We start from the raw sequence: 19,628 nt of genomic DNA on the forward strand, positions 1-19,628 counted from the left end.
AGTTGCACAAACTTTAATTATTAGGTCTAATGTCCAACAAAGTCAATTAAAGTAATCAGCTATAGACAAAATTATTATAGGTAGCAGACGCACGAATTGCAGTTATATCGTTTATTGGTTGTCAGAAGCTAAACTAGATGTCGCTAGACTAACTTGTCCTCAAAATGTACGATACCGTAAAGCGACTTCTAGGTCAGCTGTGAAATCACCCATATGGCATAAATTGTCGATTTGAAGTCTACTAGAAATTTTGTCTACGGCCGATACCTATAACTCAATGGAAAGTTTAAGTTCGCGGTGACATTTCCAAAAGGTGTTTTAGGTATCCTAAAGGCGCCGTCACGATGTCATTGACTGTTCTCGACTCGACAGTAATAGGTACAGGATGCAGTATTTCTTTCTAATTAGGGTTTACATGGCGCGCGATTTTAGTTACATTGCGGACTATTGAGGTTAAGTCCAATTCAGCAGACCGATATTCTGCAATGTAATGAAACTTGCATGCGAGTTCGAGTTCTCACATCTTCTAAATGAGCCGTAAATGTCGTGGGAACCCGACGTGACCTCGCATCCGCACCAATCCGATTATTTACCGCCAAATAAAAAATGACTTTGTAACAAAAGACTAAAGAACGTTCGTGCAACCGGTGGCCTCGGATGATGTTCACTGAAACTCGTCGTCGGAGCTGAGCAGCGTGGTCTTCTCGTGGTAGTTGGGGGTGTGCGAGATGGTGGCGACGCGCTGCGGCGGCGGCCGGGGCGCCAGCGCCGCGCCCTCGTCGGCGCGCCCCGCCGGCGCCGCCGCGTTGCCGCGCATCACTGCACGGAACAATGAGTTACACATTGCCCACCCGAGGGCCACTGAACGCACGTTCCGAGCGTGCACACAAGATGCCGTACGCCATATAATGGTTCAAACAGATGTATGGCAGTCGGCGTCAGCATTGGGCGTGCGAGCGCGGAGCGTGCGTTTCGTGACCGACGCGTTAACGTTGTACAGTCAGCGTCGTATAGTAGGTAGCATCCAAAGAATTCAAATAGTTCGGTACAGCATATAATTTGTATGGCGTACCGAACTATTTGAATACTTTGGATGCTACTTACTATATGACGTTGACTGTACACGTACCATCACCCACACTGTTAACTAACAGCTAGTGTTCTAAAAAATATTCCGTCAGTTATAGATATAATCTGTACGCTTTTCTAAGTTCAAGTACGCCATTTAAGACTATAGCCAACTTAATCTTAGCAAATCGGACAGGCTATACATTATATAAAAAATATTGTAAACGTATTTTTTCTTTTGTCAATTAAACAAAAAAATTATGAAGATATAGCTCGTCAAAAGTTCCGCGCTTTATAACAATAGGGATGAAAGATACCCATTTCTGACGAGATATATATATAAGGGTCGAAAAGTATCATTCATTGTGAATAAATAATGTAAATTAAAAAAAAATGTTCAAAGACACTTTCTTATGTGAGCTTCGTATGTTTCTTATGTAGCGTGGCATTAAAATTGTGATGTTACAAATCTTGTAACATTGTACAATCGCTTAAAATAAACTGAAGTGGCACTGAATCGTGTTGTGTATGATTGTTATGATTAGAAAGACAATATATGTTAGAATTAACTTGTCAGTCGGTGACACAATGTCTGTAGTCGATACTTATATTATGGAAAACTTAGTTACTTATACTAAATTTAAAACTAAACAATGACAATGAGAAAGACATGTATCATATGCAGCATGCACGCAAATTATTAACAAGAAGCGACATAAATAAGTGATTCTTACCTCCTTTGCTTCCTTCCAACGCTGGTTGGTATTATAGATTCATAAAATTGAAGTTAAAAATAAAGTCCATTCAGAGATAAAATTAAACTTTTATTTATTAGTGAGAGGCCATTTACAAAGTGTCATTTTAAAACTGTTAACTGCGAAAAATCTGTAACTTATATCTAAACAGCACGGTTATAACTAAAGGGGTGTAGTTAATTTAAAGATTTAAAACAGTCACGTATTAAAATAACAATAATTTTAAAATAGAAATACATTTTTTTTTTATTTACATATAAGTAAGTCAAATATATTAGCCAATGGGTCTGCTAAAACCGGTTTTGACTATTGAATGTTAGCGCGTCAACTAATATTATGCTCTACTTCCATTCAAGACGGGCTATTATTCAAAGCATATTCACAGCTGTCTTGAAGTCAGAAAACGGTGGTCTGTATTAACATACCGTTCTTTGGTCTCTCTGGGATATGAACAAAGGCATGATTTCCCAAGCTATTGGACCCTGTGTAAGAAATCACAACAAATACAAATCTTCATGCAGATATGAATAAAAAACAATCTCATATACACTAATTAGCCTAAAAAGAAATTTAGTTTAAGAATAAAAATTACTTCGCCGCTCTTCGTTATCAAGCCTAGCTTCTTCTATTGGATTTTATCCGCTAACTACGGAATAACAAAATAATATACAAAAGAAAGAAATAAAATCACAGAAAATTAAACATTAAAATACTACGAAATGCTTACGACTCCGTTTCAGTAGGCATTATAGGCAGTAAGTACGAAAACAAACTTATGGCAATGATTAGTCCGATTTTGAATGAAAGTCTACACTGAAATTAAACTGAATGTACAAGTATTTTTATTTAGAGAATTTGACCCAACAGCCTGCCTCATCACTACTAATAATAATTTTCAGGCTAATTATTTATTAAGTAAGTTATTTAAAACTAGTTAGTTGTCAGGAGCTTCGTCGGACTAGCCAAAAACCTCATTAATTACGAAAATAAAATAAAAAACATCTTATATGATATATTAACATAACTTCGAATAGCCGAGCACCGAAAAACCTCTTCAAATCATTTGATTTACATCCCGAACAACGATTATGTTAAAAATGATGTTGATTTGATTACAATGCGATATTTTTAATTGTCAATGTATCTAGGCACTGCAATCTAAAGATAACATTTCTTTATTTTTTAATTTAGTACCAAACTTGGCTCGCGAGCCAACGCGATCTGTACGGTTACCATCAGTTTGTCACTGACGTAAACGCCGTCGAGAACGTAATTTACTTTCTATACATCCCGTTTGCACTAATATGCGAGTGCGAGCGAGATGTATAGAAAGTAAATTACGTTCTCGACGGCGTTTATGTCAGTGACAAACTGATGGTAACCGTACTGATCGAGTTGTCTCGCGAGCCAACCCGGTATCCATTGCGCGCGGCTGCCTCGCGAGCCAATGTTCGATAGTTTGCCGCGCGATATGGAGACAGGCCTTAATGGGATCACTTTGATAGTTCTATATCATATTTTTACTCATAAATAAGCTCTAATCATTGACCCTATAATGGTATAGTCGGAGTAATGTAAAAATAGATTTTTCACAGTTATGAATTCACCCTTATGTATGAAACTAAGGCTATCAGTTAAGGGACCCCACACTAGGGTCTGCCGAGCGTCTGCGTCTAGTCAACTCTATGGCTGCTGCTCGACGCAACGTTGGCGCAACTGCACAGCGACGCCATTTTCCATAGTGCTGACAAGACACGGACGCCTAAAAGATACTAGTGTAGGGTGGTCCTAAATGGTAGGTCTTATCTTCATATATATAAGGGTCAATTCGTAACTGTTAAAAATCAATTCTTATTTTACTCCGAGTATAGGTAAACAACTTAGCTAAAGCCCCTGTTGAATGTGTGAGTGAAGTGTTCGAATAGACGTTCCATTTTTGAAATTTGTAATGTAACGTATAGTTTGCAAACTCACTGTTTGCTTATCTTTCAAATTTGATTATTGCTGACCACTGAAGATTCTATAGGCCCCGTGCATGAACTATATGAGCCGTCAGCTTTTTGGCGCAAGGCGTAAATGTGTCGTTTATGCTTCCGATGTAGCCCACAAGATGGAAGAACCTACTATGCACAAGGAAACGTACCGACGAGAACGGTAGATGGCAGCACTTGCTTTGACAATGTACATGTGCACATATGTTTTCGATTCAGGCCACAAGATGGCAGACCCTCCAACGCGCACGGTCCCTATTGTCAGGATAAAATATAAATAGTTGTCGATTTTGTGCGTTGTTGACGAATATACAATATAATAGTTTACCACAGAAGTAAATTTAAAAACATCGAATTTGAATTCAGATCAATATGGCATCATTTCCTGAACATAGTAAGTATCTATAGTCGACGACTACTGCATATAAAAAGAGTTTTAAGTAGTTTGTACAAATATAAAAAAATCTCCGTAAATTTAACCGAAAATCACGCATTAAAGTTGTCAAGTTCAATCATGAGACATCTTATATTAAATATTTATATCATTTATTAAGCTTATGCGTTTTTTTTTGCAAACTGTACACGCACACAAGCAAGAAGGGCTTTAGTAAAGTTTTTACCTATATAAGATGCCGTTTTGAAGTTAATTATAACCAGACATCGTAAATTTTATATATTGCATTTTTGGTGTTAACGGAATTGGTATTAAATAATTTCAACCCTATTGATTAAGTAGCGTTAATTACGTTATTATGAACCTTAATTTACCATTTCAGTTGGAATTATCTATACCACACTATACCGATTCCGTTAACACCACTCCACTGCACCGAAAATGCTATAAAATTTACGATGTCTGATTAAAACAGAAGCTTGGATTCATGTTAGTGGTGTTCCCATGCTCGGAGGTTACTCGTATGTATGTATATGTATGGTACGGACACAAATACAGCAATGCACTTCATGCACAGCACAGCTATGGCAGAGCTTATAGTTTCTCATAAGGCAGGTGAGAAGTGACATCTGAAAGAAAATAATGGAAATCATAAGAAGGACTCTAACACTATCGGGGTGAGTAGGGAAAACAAAACATAACAGTATTGTAGAATGTTATTTTGAAATCAATTTCAAATCTGATTAATTGATTATGAAACTACTAACTATGAAAAGACCGAAATAATGGATGGTTGGTAAAATAAATCTAGAAAATATTTATAATGTAGTTCATCAACATATTTATTGATCTATTTTGATACCAACGTCATTTTTGTTGATTTATATGTGTGAATTTTGCTTATTTTTAGGTACATATTAGGAACGTATTTTGTTTATAGATATTTTTTTTTTCAATAAACTTTAATGCATAAATCACTATATTGTTGACTATTTACATAACCCAGTCATACATAATTATCATTAATAATGCTACATAATAATCGTTTAGGTTCGTTTTACCAAATTCAGTATAATACGTAGCACAAGTAAGTGCATGTCCCAACCGATAGGTTAGGTTGTATCCACTTCCCAACCTATACTAAAGTGGATACGTTTGTTAGACAGCTGACTTTATATTATATTATCCCCTTTTTTTCTTTCTGTATGGATAATGACGCCTACAAATAACGAGTATAAAGCTACTAGCACTAGCAGTTTAATTGCATTTTTGATCAGTTGGCATCAGCAAACCAGTCATTTTCTCTGAGCTTTATTGCAACGGAATACGACTCAAAGTCATTCAAGTCTTCTATAATCTATCACAGTACGGCAGATTAGACAAACGAGCAAAATAATAAATAATCAGGCTACAATGGCATGCGAGCTGAGCGAGGCGGGGTATCGTACTCACCGGAGCTGTATTGCGTGTACTGCTGGTACTGCGGGTGGAAGTTGTGGAACGCGTCTGTCATTATGTCCTTGGGGTTCATGGTCTCCTGAAAATGAAAAAAAAAACAGTTAGTTTCAGAGAATAAAACATTATAGACCGCGGGCCAGGAGCAAATATCGTCAGTCATCGCCTCCCGCTTGATACTTTGTCAGATGATAGATTAGATGCTAAACTTTAGATGCTATCATGAATTAAAAAAATAGTCAGTCGGTTGTATCGCGGTGGAAAGACCGTCAGTTGAATACATGAACATTCAAGCTACTGGAGATGGACTGCATAGTGACGGAGCGGTGCGGGCCGCAGTGCGCGTTCGCTTACACGCTTTACTGCTATCATGAGCCCAAGGCTAAGGCAGGACTGTAAAAAGTCTACGCTCGGACCGTCAGGTATCAGTTTAACCCACCTTCAAGCTACTGGAGATGGACTGCATAGTAACCGAGCGGTGCGGGTCGCGGTGCGCGTGCGCGTACACGGCGGCCGGGAACGCGTAGCGCAGCGCCACGGCCGCCGCCAGCATCTCGATGCAGATCAGGATTTCTGGTAGCCGGCGGACACGGTACCGGCCGTGGTGGGCACGTTGTTGGCGTCCTCTAGCTATTAGTTGTACCCACCTTCAAGCTACTGAAGATGGACTGCATAGTGACAGATCGGTGCGGGTCGCGGTGCGCGTGCGCGTACACGGCGGCCGGGAACGCGTAGCGCAGCGCCACGGCCGCCGCCAGCACCTCGATGCAGATCAGGAAGTTCTGGTAGCCGGCGGACACGGTACCGGCCGTGGTGGGGACGTTGTTAGCGTCCTCTAGCTATTAGTTGTACCCACCTTCAAGCTACTGGAGATGGACTGCATAGTGACGGAGCGGTGCGGGTCGCGGTGCGCGTGCGCGTACACGGCGGCCGGGAACGCGTAGCGCAACGCCACGGCCGCCGCCAGCATCTCGATGCAGATCAGGAAGTTCTGGTAGCCGGCGGACACGGTACCGGCCGTGGTGGGCACGTTGTTAGCGTCCGTTATCGGCATTATTACTTCGGCCTTCTCTAGGATGGCTAGGGCGACGCCTGGAAGGTAATATTATGGATTAGAATTATTTAGAAACGCTTATTATCATTTAAAAAGTTATAGGGGTTAATGTCACGGGCGTTTTAAACGACTATTTTTTCTAAAATGTTTAAATAACGCAACGCACAAAAACGGCTCTTTTAATGTGTCCAAAGAAGTCAAAGGAACAATAATACAGATATTGAAGATACCTTTATAAGGTATCTTTCACCACCACCACAAGTAGTTTTATATAGTTCATCTAGTAGCTAAGTCAACTGTGATTCAGGAATACCGTTGCCATTTTCTTAAATTAAAGTTGGAAAATAAAGAGAGTGTCTACTAAGAATTTCGTTGAAATTCAAGTTAATAAGACAGAAAAAGGCGAACTTTTGAAAAACAAAATATAATTATATGCATCCGTTGTTAAATATGTTAAAACCTGCTGCGCATATCTTGTTAGAGAACAAGATATGCGCAGCAGGTTCAATCAAATACTAACATTCCAGACAAACTACCGGGGTTTCACTGGAAAGCTGATTACGACTACCTATTATATAGATTTATTAAAACGATGTGAGAAGAATGGATTAAACCGTACACACAATGCGTGCTTTTTTGCGTTCGTTACAGACGTGATTGAACCTTTGTTGGCCGTTTTTCATGCGCGCACACTGTTTTAATTGGCTACACTTCATTATTACTGGTACAATGGGCTCGGGGGTCGATGCGCGGAGATTGTGTTGTGATACTCAAGTTCAACGATTGGATTTAAAACATAATATATATAGCGAAACTGATGCAGTACATGTTGACCTTGAACTTGTCATAGTTGAAGACTAACCCCCTTATTCAAAAACGCGCTACAAGCCTCAATTAGTCAATAATCGTTTGTGTTTATCTGTCATTACGACTTATGTATTTGTAAGAAAAGGATAAAACATAATTTAACTAAATCAGGCCCGTAAAATTTTATGAATAATAAGGTAAACCCGTGTTATGTGAAATATCCCTCAAAGTGATCAATTCATTTGACCTCTTTACCACTACTTCTAATATCGAACCAAATAATTGATATTGTATGTATGTGTAAGCTCATTTTAAGAATTTTTTGCGCTTGGATTACAACTACGTAAGGCTTCCTTAGCGAATATTGATCAATATATAACAGTGAATATCTGGAACTATTTCGAGTATTCAGGTCACTCAGGTTGTAATCGCTGCTTATCTATCATAGAATATCCAGATTCGGTCAACTCTGTTGTAGACTGTATTGTTTGCGCGATAAACATTTTTCCTAAAACAAGATCAACGGGTCTCTGGGGTATTTTGGTGTTCGGGTAAGGACAATAAGATACCAACCTGTTTGTGACGTCACGTACCTTGCCAGAACGAGAGGAAGATGACGGACTTGACGATGAAGAACTTGAGGACGGGGTCGAAAGGCTTGAGCATCTCACAGGGGACACCGAGGATCAATCCTTAGAGAGTACTGACGGAGCAGTGACGTCACATACCTTGCCAGAACGAGAGGAAGATGACGGACTTGACGGTGAAGAACTTGAGCACGGGGTCGAACGGCTTGAGCATCTCGCGGGTGGCGCCGAGAAACAGGAACAGCCCATAGAGCGCCAAGCTCACGGAGAAGTTGTACACGATCGTGATGTACAGGTAGCCGCCGTTGGGGCTCCAGTCGCCGTCGTGGTAGTGCCCTGCCGACTGAAAAGAAAGTATATTGATTAGATTTATATTCTTCTTCTTCCGGCCTTGGCCCATTTCTTATTGGGGTTGGCTCTCCTAATCCTCCTCCAGAGATATCGTTTCTGGGTCGTCGCTGGATCTAAATTGTTATTGGAGAGATCCTTTTTAATAACTGACATCCATGTAGTAAGTATTGATTAGATTTATATACTTTGATAAAGAAAACTTGTGTCTTAGCTTAACCTACGTTTTGCCCCACTTCTGAGAAGATCTCTTCACAATTATATTTGTTTAATATTATTTATTCAGGGATATTATGTAGAAAAGTTAGAAAACAAATAAGTACCTACTTAAAATTAACAAAGAACTATTTTCTCGCTTTCGTTATCTAATCTACAAGTCGTTTAATAACACACATAATATTCATAAATATCTACTTAAACGGGTACTTCTAGAAACGTCTGTCACGCTTATTGTATACCATAGTTAATACATTGTGTTTAATTAATAAAGACGAATAGCAGATTTCTGTGACAATATTTCAGGAAACTGTTGACAGCTGACAGACTAAATCCATAACAGTTTTAGAACTAAAAAATAAAATCAACATTGGGCTCCAGATCTTTTTTAAATCGAATCATAAATGAGATCATTTAGCTAAAACAATCGTGTGTCTGCAACGATAATTACTGATGAATGTATTTAACACAAACATACATTTACATACCTACGAGCGATGTATGCAATTAATTTAGAACATTCAATTATTATCCTAGTTGCGGCATGACGTTATTTCCAAACTGGTTGCAATTCATATGCAAATGAGTACACAAATATTCCAACGAACAGACAGTGGTATGGTTATAAACAAGTATATCTATGTATACATATACAATAAAAAGATAATTAAGATAAGACCCTTTATTTATCTCAACCCGTTCTTAAATCTAGATAAAATGTGTGACGAATACTGATTGATACGGGGTTATAAAACAGGTGTTTTTTTTTTCGAAAATTGAGTTTAAATAGTATTGGATAGTGAAATTTCTGTGTGAAAGTGAAAATGTACTTTTTTATTTAACTGCCTTTTTAGTTAGTTTAGTTTATTTATCTCAATATACAATTTTCATACAGGTAAAATATACATACATTTCAGCTTGTACTACTTGTCGTATGATGATCGTTTTTCAGAATAATAATAAGAATTAGAACCGAACATCAAAACATAAAATAATATAAAATTAGTACATAACAAATCAAAACAATTTAAATCGAAATAAAAACGTCAAAATGTCACAATAGTAAAAAATATAAAAATAAAACAATGTCAATAGAAAAATTAAATCAGTTTCAGTACTAGAAAGTACAAATCATAGAAAATGATGTCAATAAAAAAAAAGGTATTCGTTCATGTATTTCATTTCATGTTTTCTTTTCCTGGACACAGAGGAAAATACTGCGCTTACTGCGCAGGCACTGCTGCCAGCCCTGCAACCCATGGTATAATAATATACTCCGCCTGGTACTCCATTCCGAGATTCGCGTATGACCTAACTGACACGCGCCTACGTCATCATGCTGTTTACAGGTTCTCAAACTTTGAAATGTGGGAGAATTTTAACCAACGGTGAAAATTATTTTAACGGCATTAATTTTAAGTTATTCATGTAGAAACATAGTAAAATAAAACAAATCTAATGTATTAAATTAAACTTTATTTATCTATACAAGAAAACTAATTCACAGTTACACATTAATTACCAAGCTTACGACGTGAAAAGTTTGGAAAACACTGCGACTGCTGACACTGAGCGAGAAGGAAATAACAATTAACACGCGTTCGACAAGGATGACGGTCAGGGCATGAAGTTATCTAGATCCGAATTGTCAAATGTGCACAGCGCTATCCTGTGTTGCCAGTAGTATAAACAGAATTACCCGAAAGTCTGAAATTTATTTCGTGAATCGGAAGATATTGCTAACGAGTAATTAAAAATGACGTGTTATTGTAAAATTTAAGCTAAAATACATATAAATGAAAATTATAAAATTATAAAGAAATATTTTAACTTATTAACCATAGGTATAATGTACCCATGTAACATGTTATGTTGAAATAAAGTGGCAATGTTATTGTGACGTAGGCCCGTGTCACTCTGGGAATGGAAGACCATGTTTTATTAGACCATGCTGCAACCATATTATTTTTCTCAAAAATGGACGGCAAAGTCGACTTTGACTTGACGTTTAAAAAATTGGTCGCGAAGCGCGTAGTTTATGGTCAGTCAAAAATTAAAAAGTTAAAAACATTGCAGTCTCGATTTTGGGACTGCAATGTTGCATACAAATTCCATTATTTGTCGTGTTCCAAACTTTTTAAAAGTTGAAATGGCCATATCAAATAAAGACACAAGCCCATTAAACAGCCAAAGACATGATTAGTACTTATAATTATAATGTTGGTACCGCGACTATGGGGCTGTCCATAAATTACGTCATCGATTTTTGACGATTTTGGACCCCCCCCCCCCCCCCTATAATCATCCAAAAATCATGCTTCAAATGACCCCATTTCCTCCTACTTCATGCTACCGTCATCCGATGTCCAGACCCCCCCCCCCCCCCTAATTTGAAATGACGTAATTTATGAATAGCCCCTATTTAGCTGTCTCAAATAGGTTGGCGTATTTTCGGCAGAAAAATACACTTCTATTTATTAATTAAAAAAATAAAAAGGCGGCAAAGCTAATTTTTTCAATTGTTTCTACTTTTTTCTGTGAAAATATATACGTAAGAACGTTGATTCTGTAAAATATTTCTATTATATTTATATTTCTTGCACCATTTTTGAGAAAAGCACTATATATGACTCGGCTGGAAGGCTACTTGCTGGCTTCGGATTCAATTAAACGGACTCCCAAGGTCGTCCGTTTAATACGAATCCTCAGCCTGCAAGTTGCTACTTCCGAGCCTCGACAATAATGTACTATTGTAGGCATTCCGCTCTTTTTAACAACTTGAATATACTTATATTTTAATGGACATTGCTTTTCATTTTTTTTATTCTATTTCCTCGATTAAGTTTATCCTTATCCTTGAAAATGTAACACAGCCAAACAAAAAGATATGTTTTTACATTTCGTCATTACTTTGAAAAAATCTCGTACATCTCGCACTGCTGCTCAAAGTTAAAACGCAGTAACTCAGTATGCATCACATACATAGTTACCACATTTTTCTTTTGATTTACAGAACAAGATACGAGTTTTTTTTAAAGTAGTCACAATTTGTTAACTTACTTATAACATGTTTACAAGTTAAAGTAGCGATATTGTGAATTTTATACATCGACTATTCCATTTACTGACTCAAACAAGCAATAATTTTCCCGCATCGACATAAAATGGAGTTCGGATCAAGACGCGATGCAGTCGTAAACCATTACGTTGCAGTTGCACCGTGGCTAAACCTTGTTACAATTTTGTAAGGCATGCATTATTCATACCGGCGCAATGCACTTGTGGTTATGCACGTAAACATGCAGAATTAAGTATTATTCTTAATGTTACAAGTTCTGTATCCAATTATAAGATTATAACTACCGGCAACTATTCGTCAATTATTATTTGTAAATTTCAAAAGTAACGGATCAGACTACGCGTCTCAAGTAATTTTCTAAAAGCTTATAAGTCCCTATATGTACTAGAACAATTCGTCAGTGGCAGATATTTTAAAACTAGTACTGTCAAAAATTTAAGATATATCTGTATTTGGAAAGAAAACAAAGAAAAAGATGTTTCTATTTGGGTACGTATTCAAAAGCAAAACAATTTTAGGCTGAATTCTCAGTTTTATTACCTACTGTAAAATAAAGATATACCTACAAACAGCATTGCATGAAATCTCACAAATTTATTTTTTATCAAGCAGATATGTCTGTGTTGTTTTTCCCAAAAAAACCTCACAAGCCTCGTTCTATTTAGGTTAGTTTATTTTAATTAAACATTTATTGCATAATAAGTGACAATAATATATTTTAATGAATGTCATTTGTCTGACGAGTAGTATTCAGTTGTATAGGAAATTGAGCACGACCTTTACTGAGCTAATTTGCGAACGATCGATGTGCTTAAAATGTCCTTGAGCTGGACTTATCCTTATCGCAACTTTTGCATTGCGTGAACGTGAATAACATCATTTACATTTTAAATCGACTTGGTTTCTATATTATTCACGTGCGAATCGCATATTCGTATTTTGACCGATTTCTACATATTTGGAGGTTGTGAATTCGACTAAATATTTTTTTACATTATTACTTTAGAATGGATATCTAAAAATATGTTCCTTTATAAGGAAGCTTGTAACTACCCCTGATTAGTCCTCTTATTTGTGAAAATCAACATTCTACAGAACCCTTCAGGTTATTAAAAGGGACACGAAACTACGATTTTTCTATATTGTCTCAAATCGGGATCGAACCATATCAAATCACTGGATATCAGTTATGTGAAGCAGTAATACTTATTCTTATTTTAATAAATTATTATTACATTGACCATAGGTACTCGTGTTGAATTCAATGCTAGCTTTGTTTCAATCATTGTTTTCCCTATTGAGACATACTAGGAAAGCCTTGGTTATGCTCACGCGTACAATTCGTGGAATTATTGTAAGAATGACATGGAAAGCTGAACAAATACATCACTATAACAGTTTTGTGTCAAAAAGCGAAAGTTGAAAGAGCACTCCAGTTATAGCGACCGAGTCCTAGATCTATGCTTTTGTAGCCGGACAATGCATTTAATAAATATGTAAGATATCACAAGAAACTTTTAGATACTTTTTAGGGTTCCGTACCCAAAGGGTAAAACGGGACCCTATTACTAAGACTTCGCTGTCCGTCCGTCCGTCCGTCTGTCTGTCCGTCCGTCCGTCTGTCACCAGGCTGTATCTCACGAACCGTGATAGCTAGACAGTTGAAATTTTCACAGATGACGTATTTCTATTGCCGCTATAACAAATACTAAAAACAGAATAAAATAAAGATTTAAGTGGAGCTCCCATACAACAAACGTGATTTTTGACCGAAGTTAAGCAACGTCGGGCGGGGTCAGTACTTGGATGGGTGACCGTTTTTTTTTGCTGTTTTTTTTTACTATCGCTTACCTGTAGGAATATAATAATGAAAGCGCAGACAGGCTTGACGAGACAGAACTGCAGCGTGGCCTGCTTGCAGAAGCGCAGGAAGCCGATGGTGTAGGTGGCGCCGGCGAGGCAGCACGTGCCGTTGACGCAGGAGGCGCGCACGGGCCTGCCTCGCAGCTCGGACATGATGTTGCCCTCGCCTCCTAGGTACTCGTAGCACAGGGACAGGAAGCTGTAGATCACGAACGCTGGAACAAATATAAATTTGATAAATATTGGATGTCTAGAGGGAAGGCGCGGGTTTTTTTCTTAACACAACCATGTTTTTTTTTTTCGATAAGCAAAACGTGCACAAAGTGTTCACATATATATATATATATATATATATATATATACAATACATACTAACAGTTATACTATCACTAACATTAATATGTTGATTTAGCCAAATAAGTCAAGTAACGATAATCTTCGGATAAGCATAAATACCTGATTTACACATAGCTGAGGCTCACCCCTAACTGCTTATTACTTTAGGAACTGCAAATACGAGAATATTTATCATATGTAACTTTGACTTTGTATATTCTTAGATTAAGAATATTATTTGTTAGACTATTGTGTCCCACTGCTGGGCAAAATCCTCCCTACCTTTTTTCATCACGCATCTTGGTATATGGCAATATTAGGCCAATCTTTCTGACTAAGAATAGCAGGATAAAAAAACAATGACAGGCTCATTTAGGTATCTATACATATCTATGTTACCATTTATAACCAATTTGTATACATTGACCGATTGTTATGAAAGAGAATACCTTTGTCTATTGGTGTGAAACATAGACAATTAGACATACATGATCTTGCAGTCTGTAATAGTAACGCTAACAAAGTTATATTGCTTGCATTGTCGCCGTTTTGTTGCTTGTAAATCACAATTTATGTGCGGTCGTGATTTCTTCCACAAGGCAGGTACATTAATGTTTTATAACGTTGAGTGATTAAAATTACAGACTAGGGCAATTGCACATGTAGGTACACGTTTTTACTTTTATAGCCATGCGCCTCGGCGGATTTCATTTATTTTTGTCTTCATATAGCATTCCAAATCATTCAGAAATAGATCGGACTTTTAGTATAATTGAGGTCAAACTTTTAGACTATCATAGTGTTAGAGGTTTGATTTCTGTAGAATAGTATAAACCTGTACTTCTTACTGTATTCCTGGCCATCGGCATATGGCATGCTCTCGAAATGTGATTGAAGTTGTTATTGAATTCTTATTCTTGTTTTTTCTCGTGCTTAATAAACTTTGCTTTATATATATTGTTATAAAATATGTGTTTAAATTAACCCATACAATACATAGAAATATGATAGTCGAGCGAAGCTAACCGTGACAGACAGGCAAATTTCTATGATAATATGACGTTTATTATGGCATTTTCACACTGTAACGTTACAGTCGATGGAGTTAGCTTGTATAAACCGGTAATAAATGAACGAATAAAGAATTCAATGAAACGTATTATCTATGGCTTGGTTGCTGGCATAATTAAAGAAAACCTTGAAAATACCTATTATTATTATTATAAGTACAATTAACAAAGTGGGCGGTTAACATGTAAATGAAGGAGTCCTTTCCAGAGACTGGCTTTGATATGGATTTTTTTCTTAGAAAAAAGGAAAAGCTAATTATTATAGTTTTTCTGTAAACTTTTTTTTCCTCTGCCCAATATAAAATGATTTGAAACTTAGCGCCACTTGCACCATCCCACTAACCCGGGGTTAAACGGTTAAATCGTTAACCCAGTGTCAAATTGTACTGGTAACTCCAGGTTTAACCGGTTAACCCCGGTTTAGTGATTGGTGCAAGTGACCCTTATATGAGTAGAAACTTATTAGCACTGTATCGTTTATTATTGTTTTATTCTTAAATTATTGAAGTTTTCCTAATAGCAAACAAGTCCCGATATGTAGATTGTAGACACAATAATTATATATATGTAATAGGTATTAGGAATTTCAAGTCAATGCCTGGGCGGCCGAGCAGACATGATCAATAAACATTATAAATAAAATATAAGCAGTTTACAAAATATTAATAGCTTGTCGGTGTTTTTTCATTTAGTTTGTGAAAACATTAATAAAATGAATTTCCCTGTGTACTGTAGGAATATAATAATATATATGTATAACATTGTAAATAAGTAGTTGTAGTATATTAGATTCTGTTTTATATTTAATGTTTATTTTTGTTCTTCATTGATATTTTATACTATATTTTGTGTTATTTTGCATGCCAGTTGCTGGTAAAATGTGTGCGTCCTGTGTTTCATGTATATTGCACTTATTTCCAACTTATGCACCACATTTGAGGCAGAATAAATGATTTACTTTACTTACTTTACTTTACCTACTTTAATAGATGTCATTCTACAAATATATCAGTGGCAGAGCGTCTATAGAACCCTATTGGCACCGTCAAACTCTCTCTCTTAAATATCCCACATATAGTAGTAGTTAATACCTTCGACTTACTTTCGGATTGGTATGGCGAGCCGCCTTTATGTACATATTGAACAAATGTTAAACGTAGTAGTAGGTACAGGATTACGAAATAATAAACCCATGTCGTGTGTGAATAAATTGCGACATTCACAATTAAGCGGGTCATTGTTCAATTTCCAGCAAATATACATTATTATCTTACTCCAAGGTCTGTGCCAGGAACAATATCGTGGATACTATTTATACCAATGGCCAATACAAGTAAGCGGACATATAATCGCCAGAATGATAGAAAAACAAGATTCGACGAAAACATGTATAGTCAAATCTGATACCAAAAAAAAACCGGCCAAGTGCGAGTCGGACTCGCACACGAAGGGTTCCGTACCATTGTCTATAAAAACGGTCACCCATCCAAGTACTGACCCCGCCCGACGTTGCTTAACTTTGGTCAAAAATCACGTTTGTTGTATGGGAGCCCCACTTAAATCTTTATTTTATTCTGTTTTTAGTATTTGTTGTTATAGCGGCAATACATCATACGTGAAAATTTCAGCTGTCTAGCTATCACAGATCACGAGATACAGCCTGGTGACAGACGGACGGACGGACGGATGGACAGCGGAGTCTTAGTAATAGGGTCCCGTTTTACCCTTTGGGTACGGAACCCTAAAAAAGAAAGCGAATGCGTTTGGTGGAGTTGGTGGTAGAGTTAGACCAAGAAAAGTCTGCAGAGCTTTTGACAGCACATGCAGTGCCAGTGTTATTATTTATACGTCATAATTTCATAGAAGTTTGACGTTTAAAATAACACCTGCACTGCTGTGCTGTGTGCTGTCAAAATATCTGCAGACTTTTCTTGGTCTAACTCTACATAGATCTACATATTATTTTATACATGCAAAATAAATAAAAACTTTTTTATCCTTTTCAAAGACTAAACTGAAATTACATTATACGCTAGGTATCGAACTAAAACTTTCAGATGAACTTTTAGAACGCGACCTGTGGAATGGTCGGTTTAGTTTAATTAAAAAACATTGCAGGATGCCCTGTCGAGAGTGTCGAGGACCAATTTGCTCTGGAAAATTTAACAGGTCTACTCAGAACTTTAAATTACCGATACCGATCCGTGATATTTGAACATTCGCTCCTTTTTTCATGCTTGTTCATTTTTATTGGCTTTGCGTTATTTTATATTATAATGTAGATACAAGATAACTACAGCGAATTCAGTCGATCGACCAAATACCGCAATATAACAAAAACTGCATGCATGTTCTTGAACCGTCTAAATAAGGCTTAAAGAGCCGTCAGTTGGAGATTAAAGGTTATGTCCCTAAGCAAAACACTAAAAAAGTAAAAACCACTGTGGACGTTGTAAGCTACTACTCGTATTACTCTTGGGTAGACTTGACTGGGAGTGAAGTTTAGCAGCTCGTCTTCGACACATTTGAATGTAAGAGTACTCGTTTGTCTCCAGCTCATTTCTACGAGACATACCTTCATAGCAGTCCCTGACTGTGAAGAAGTACACGTAGTAGGAGTCTCCGTTGAAGAACAACAGCGAGATCCAGCTGTAACAGCCGTAGATGGGCACGATGAACAGGATGCGCACGATCCATCGCTGCTCCGAGGGGTTTGTGTATAGTTGGTAGACGTACCTTCATAGCAGTCCCTAACTGTGAAGAAGTACACGTAGTAGGAGTCTCCGTTGAAGAACAACAGCGAGATCCAGCTGTAACAGCCGTAGATGGGCACGATGAACAGGATGCGCACGATCCATCGCTGCTCCGAGGGGTTTGTGTATAGTTGGTAGACGTACCTTCATAGCAGTCCCTAACTGTGAAGAAGTACACGTAGTAGGAGTCTCCGTTGAAGAACAACAGCGAGATCCAGCTGTAACAGCCGTAGATGGGCACGATGAACAGGATGCGCACGATCCATCGCTGCTCCGAGGGGTTTGTGTATAGCTGGTAGACGTACCTTCATAGCAGTCCCTAACTGTGAAGAAGTACACGTAGTAGGAGTCTCCGTTGAAGAACAACAGCGAGATCCAGCTGTAACAGCCGTAGATGGGCACGATGAACAGGATGCGCACGATCCATCGCTGCTCCGAGGGGTTTGTGTATAGCTGGTAGACGTACCTTCATAGCAGTCCCTAACTGTGAAGAAGTACACGTAGTAGGAGTCTCCGTTGAAGAACAACAGCGAGATCCAGCTGTAACAGCCGTAGATGGGCACGATGAACAGGATGCGCACGATCCATCGCTGCTCCGAGGGGTTTGTGTATCGTTGGTAGACGTACCTTCATAGCAGTCCCTAACTGTGAAGAAGTACACGTAGTAGGAGTCTCCGTTGAAGAACAACAGCGAGATCCAGCTGTAACAGCCGTAGATGGGCACGATGAACAGGATGCGCACGATCCATCGCTGCTCCGAGGGGTTTGTGTATAGCTGGTAGACGTACCTTCATAGCAGTCCCTAACTGTGAAGAAGTACACGTAGTAGGAGTCTCCGTTGAAGAACAACAGCGAGATCCAGCTGTAACAGCCGTAGATGGGCACGATGAACAGGATGCGCACGATCCATCGCTGCTCCGAGGGGTTCGTGTACCAGCGCAGGTGCTGGTAAATCTGGTGAACAAAACAATCTTTATTATCAATGGGCAATATTAAACACATTTAGTTGTGATACCCTGCTTTCGCGCACGTCGGTAGATAGGAGGTTCTAAATTTGCTCGGAGTTCAAAGCTTATACGACTATGAATTGCGTCCAGACTGCGAGCAGATTTATGAAATGAAAAGAATTTATTTGACTCAACAATCTTAAGATTAACAAATATTAAATACATATATTATGACATAGTGTTGTAACTTGTTGTCTCAAAGAGTATACCACTCAGCATGTGTCGGAGCACATAGTGCAACGACGCTGATTTAGCAGATGTTTGGATTTTTTCAGACTATTATAACAGATTATCCAACAATTTTAGTGTTCCCACATTAGTAGGCATTTTCCTACTTGGACTTAGTTAAGCAGTGAATCATATGTACGTAACATAACGTACGCAAACATGTCACTTTATTATTGATAAATACTCAGACCACGAGGAGAATTAAGGCCCACTGATTACCAGTTCGCCGGACGATATCAGCCTGTCAGTTGTTCGGAACTGTCAAGTTTTGCGTTTAACTGACAGGCTGATATCGTCCGGCGAACTGGCAATCTGTGGGCCACTTTACAGTTGAACGAAACCACAACGAAACTGTGGGAAAAATTAATATGTTATATTTATTTTTGGCTTCCTAGGAGTGACAGGATGTTGACAGTTGAAGACGTTGAAGTTATTATTTGTATTGCGCTATATCGTTGTATAAATACCGTAAGTATAGAGGATCTAGGTTTAGTCAGTGATCATTGTTTCGCAACCACGACCTCTCACGTTTGTAAAGTTCAAGCAGTAAAGTAATAAAATGCTGCATTAGAGAAAATTCCTGTAGCGTAAGTACTTACACAAATATTGTGTCACAG

The 19,628-nt window shown here is 37.9% G+C and overlaps 1 protein-coding gene across 1 annotated transcript in view; it reads right to left on the minus strand.

Annotated features, from left to right (window-relative positions):
• Positions 1 to 636: 636 nt before the first annotated feature.
• The window catches only part of LOC134795572 (transmembrane protein 184B), a 41,084-nt gene continuing 22,092 nt past the window's right edge, over positions 637 to 19,628 (minus strand). Inside the window, exons 3-8 of the mRNA XM_063767465.1 lie at positions 18,565 to 18,730; positions 13,606 to 13,832; positions 8,253 to 8,454; positions 6,520 to 6,755; positions 5,661 to 5,745; positions 637 to 819 (exon numbers count right to left, since the gene is read on the minus strand). Coding sequence (XP_063623535.1) covers positions 665 to 819; positions 5,661 to 5,745; positions 6,520 to 6,755; positions 8,253 to 8,454; positions 13,606 to 13,832; positions 18,565 to 18,730 — 1,071 coding nt within the window. The 3' untranslated portion in view covers positions 637 to 664. The remainder of the gene's footprint in view (positions 820 to 5,660; positions 5,746 to 6,519; positions 6,756 to 8,252; positions 8,455 to 13,605; positions 13,833 to 18,564; positions 18,731 to 19,628) is intronic.

The sequence above is a fragment of the Cydia splendana genome, chromosome 12 (genome assembly GCF_910591565.1).
Source record: "Cydia splendana chromosome 12, ilCydSple1.2, whole genome shotgun sequence".
Taxonomy (NCBI): domain Eukaryota; kingdom Metazoa; phylum Arthropoda; class Insecta; order Lepidoptera; family Tortricidae; genus Cydia; species Cydia splendana.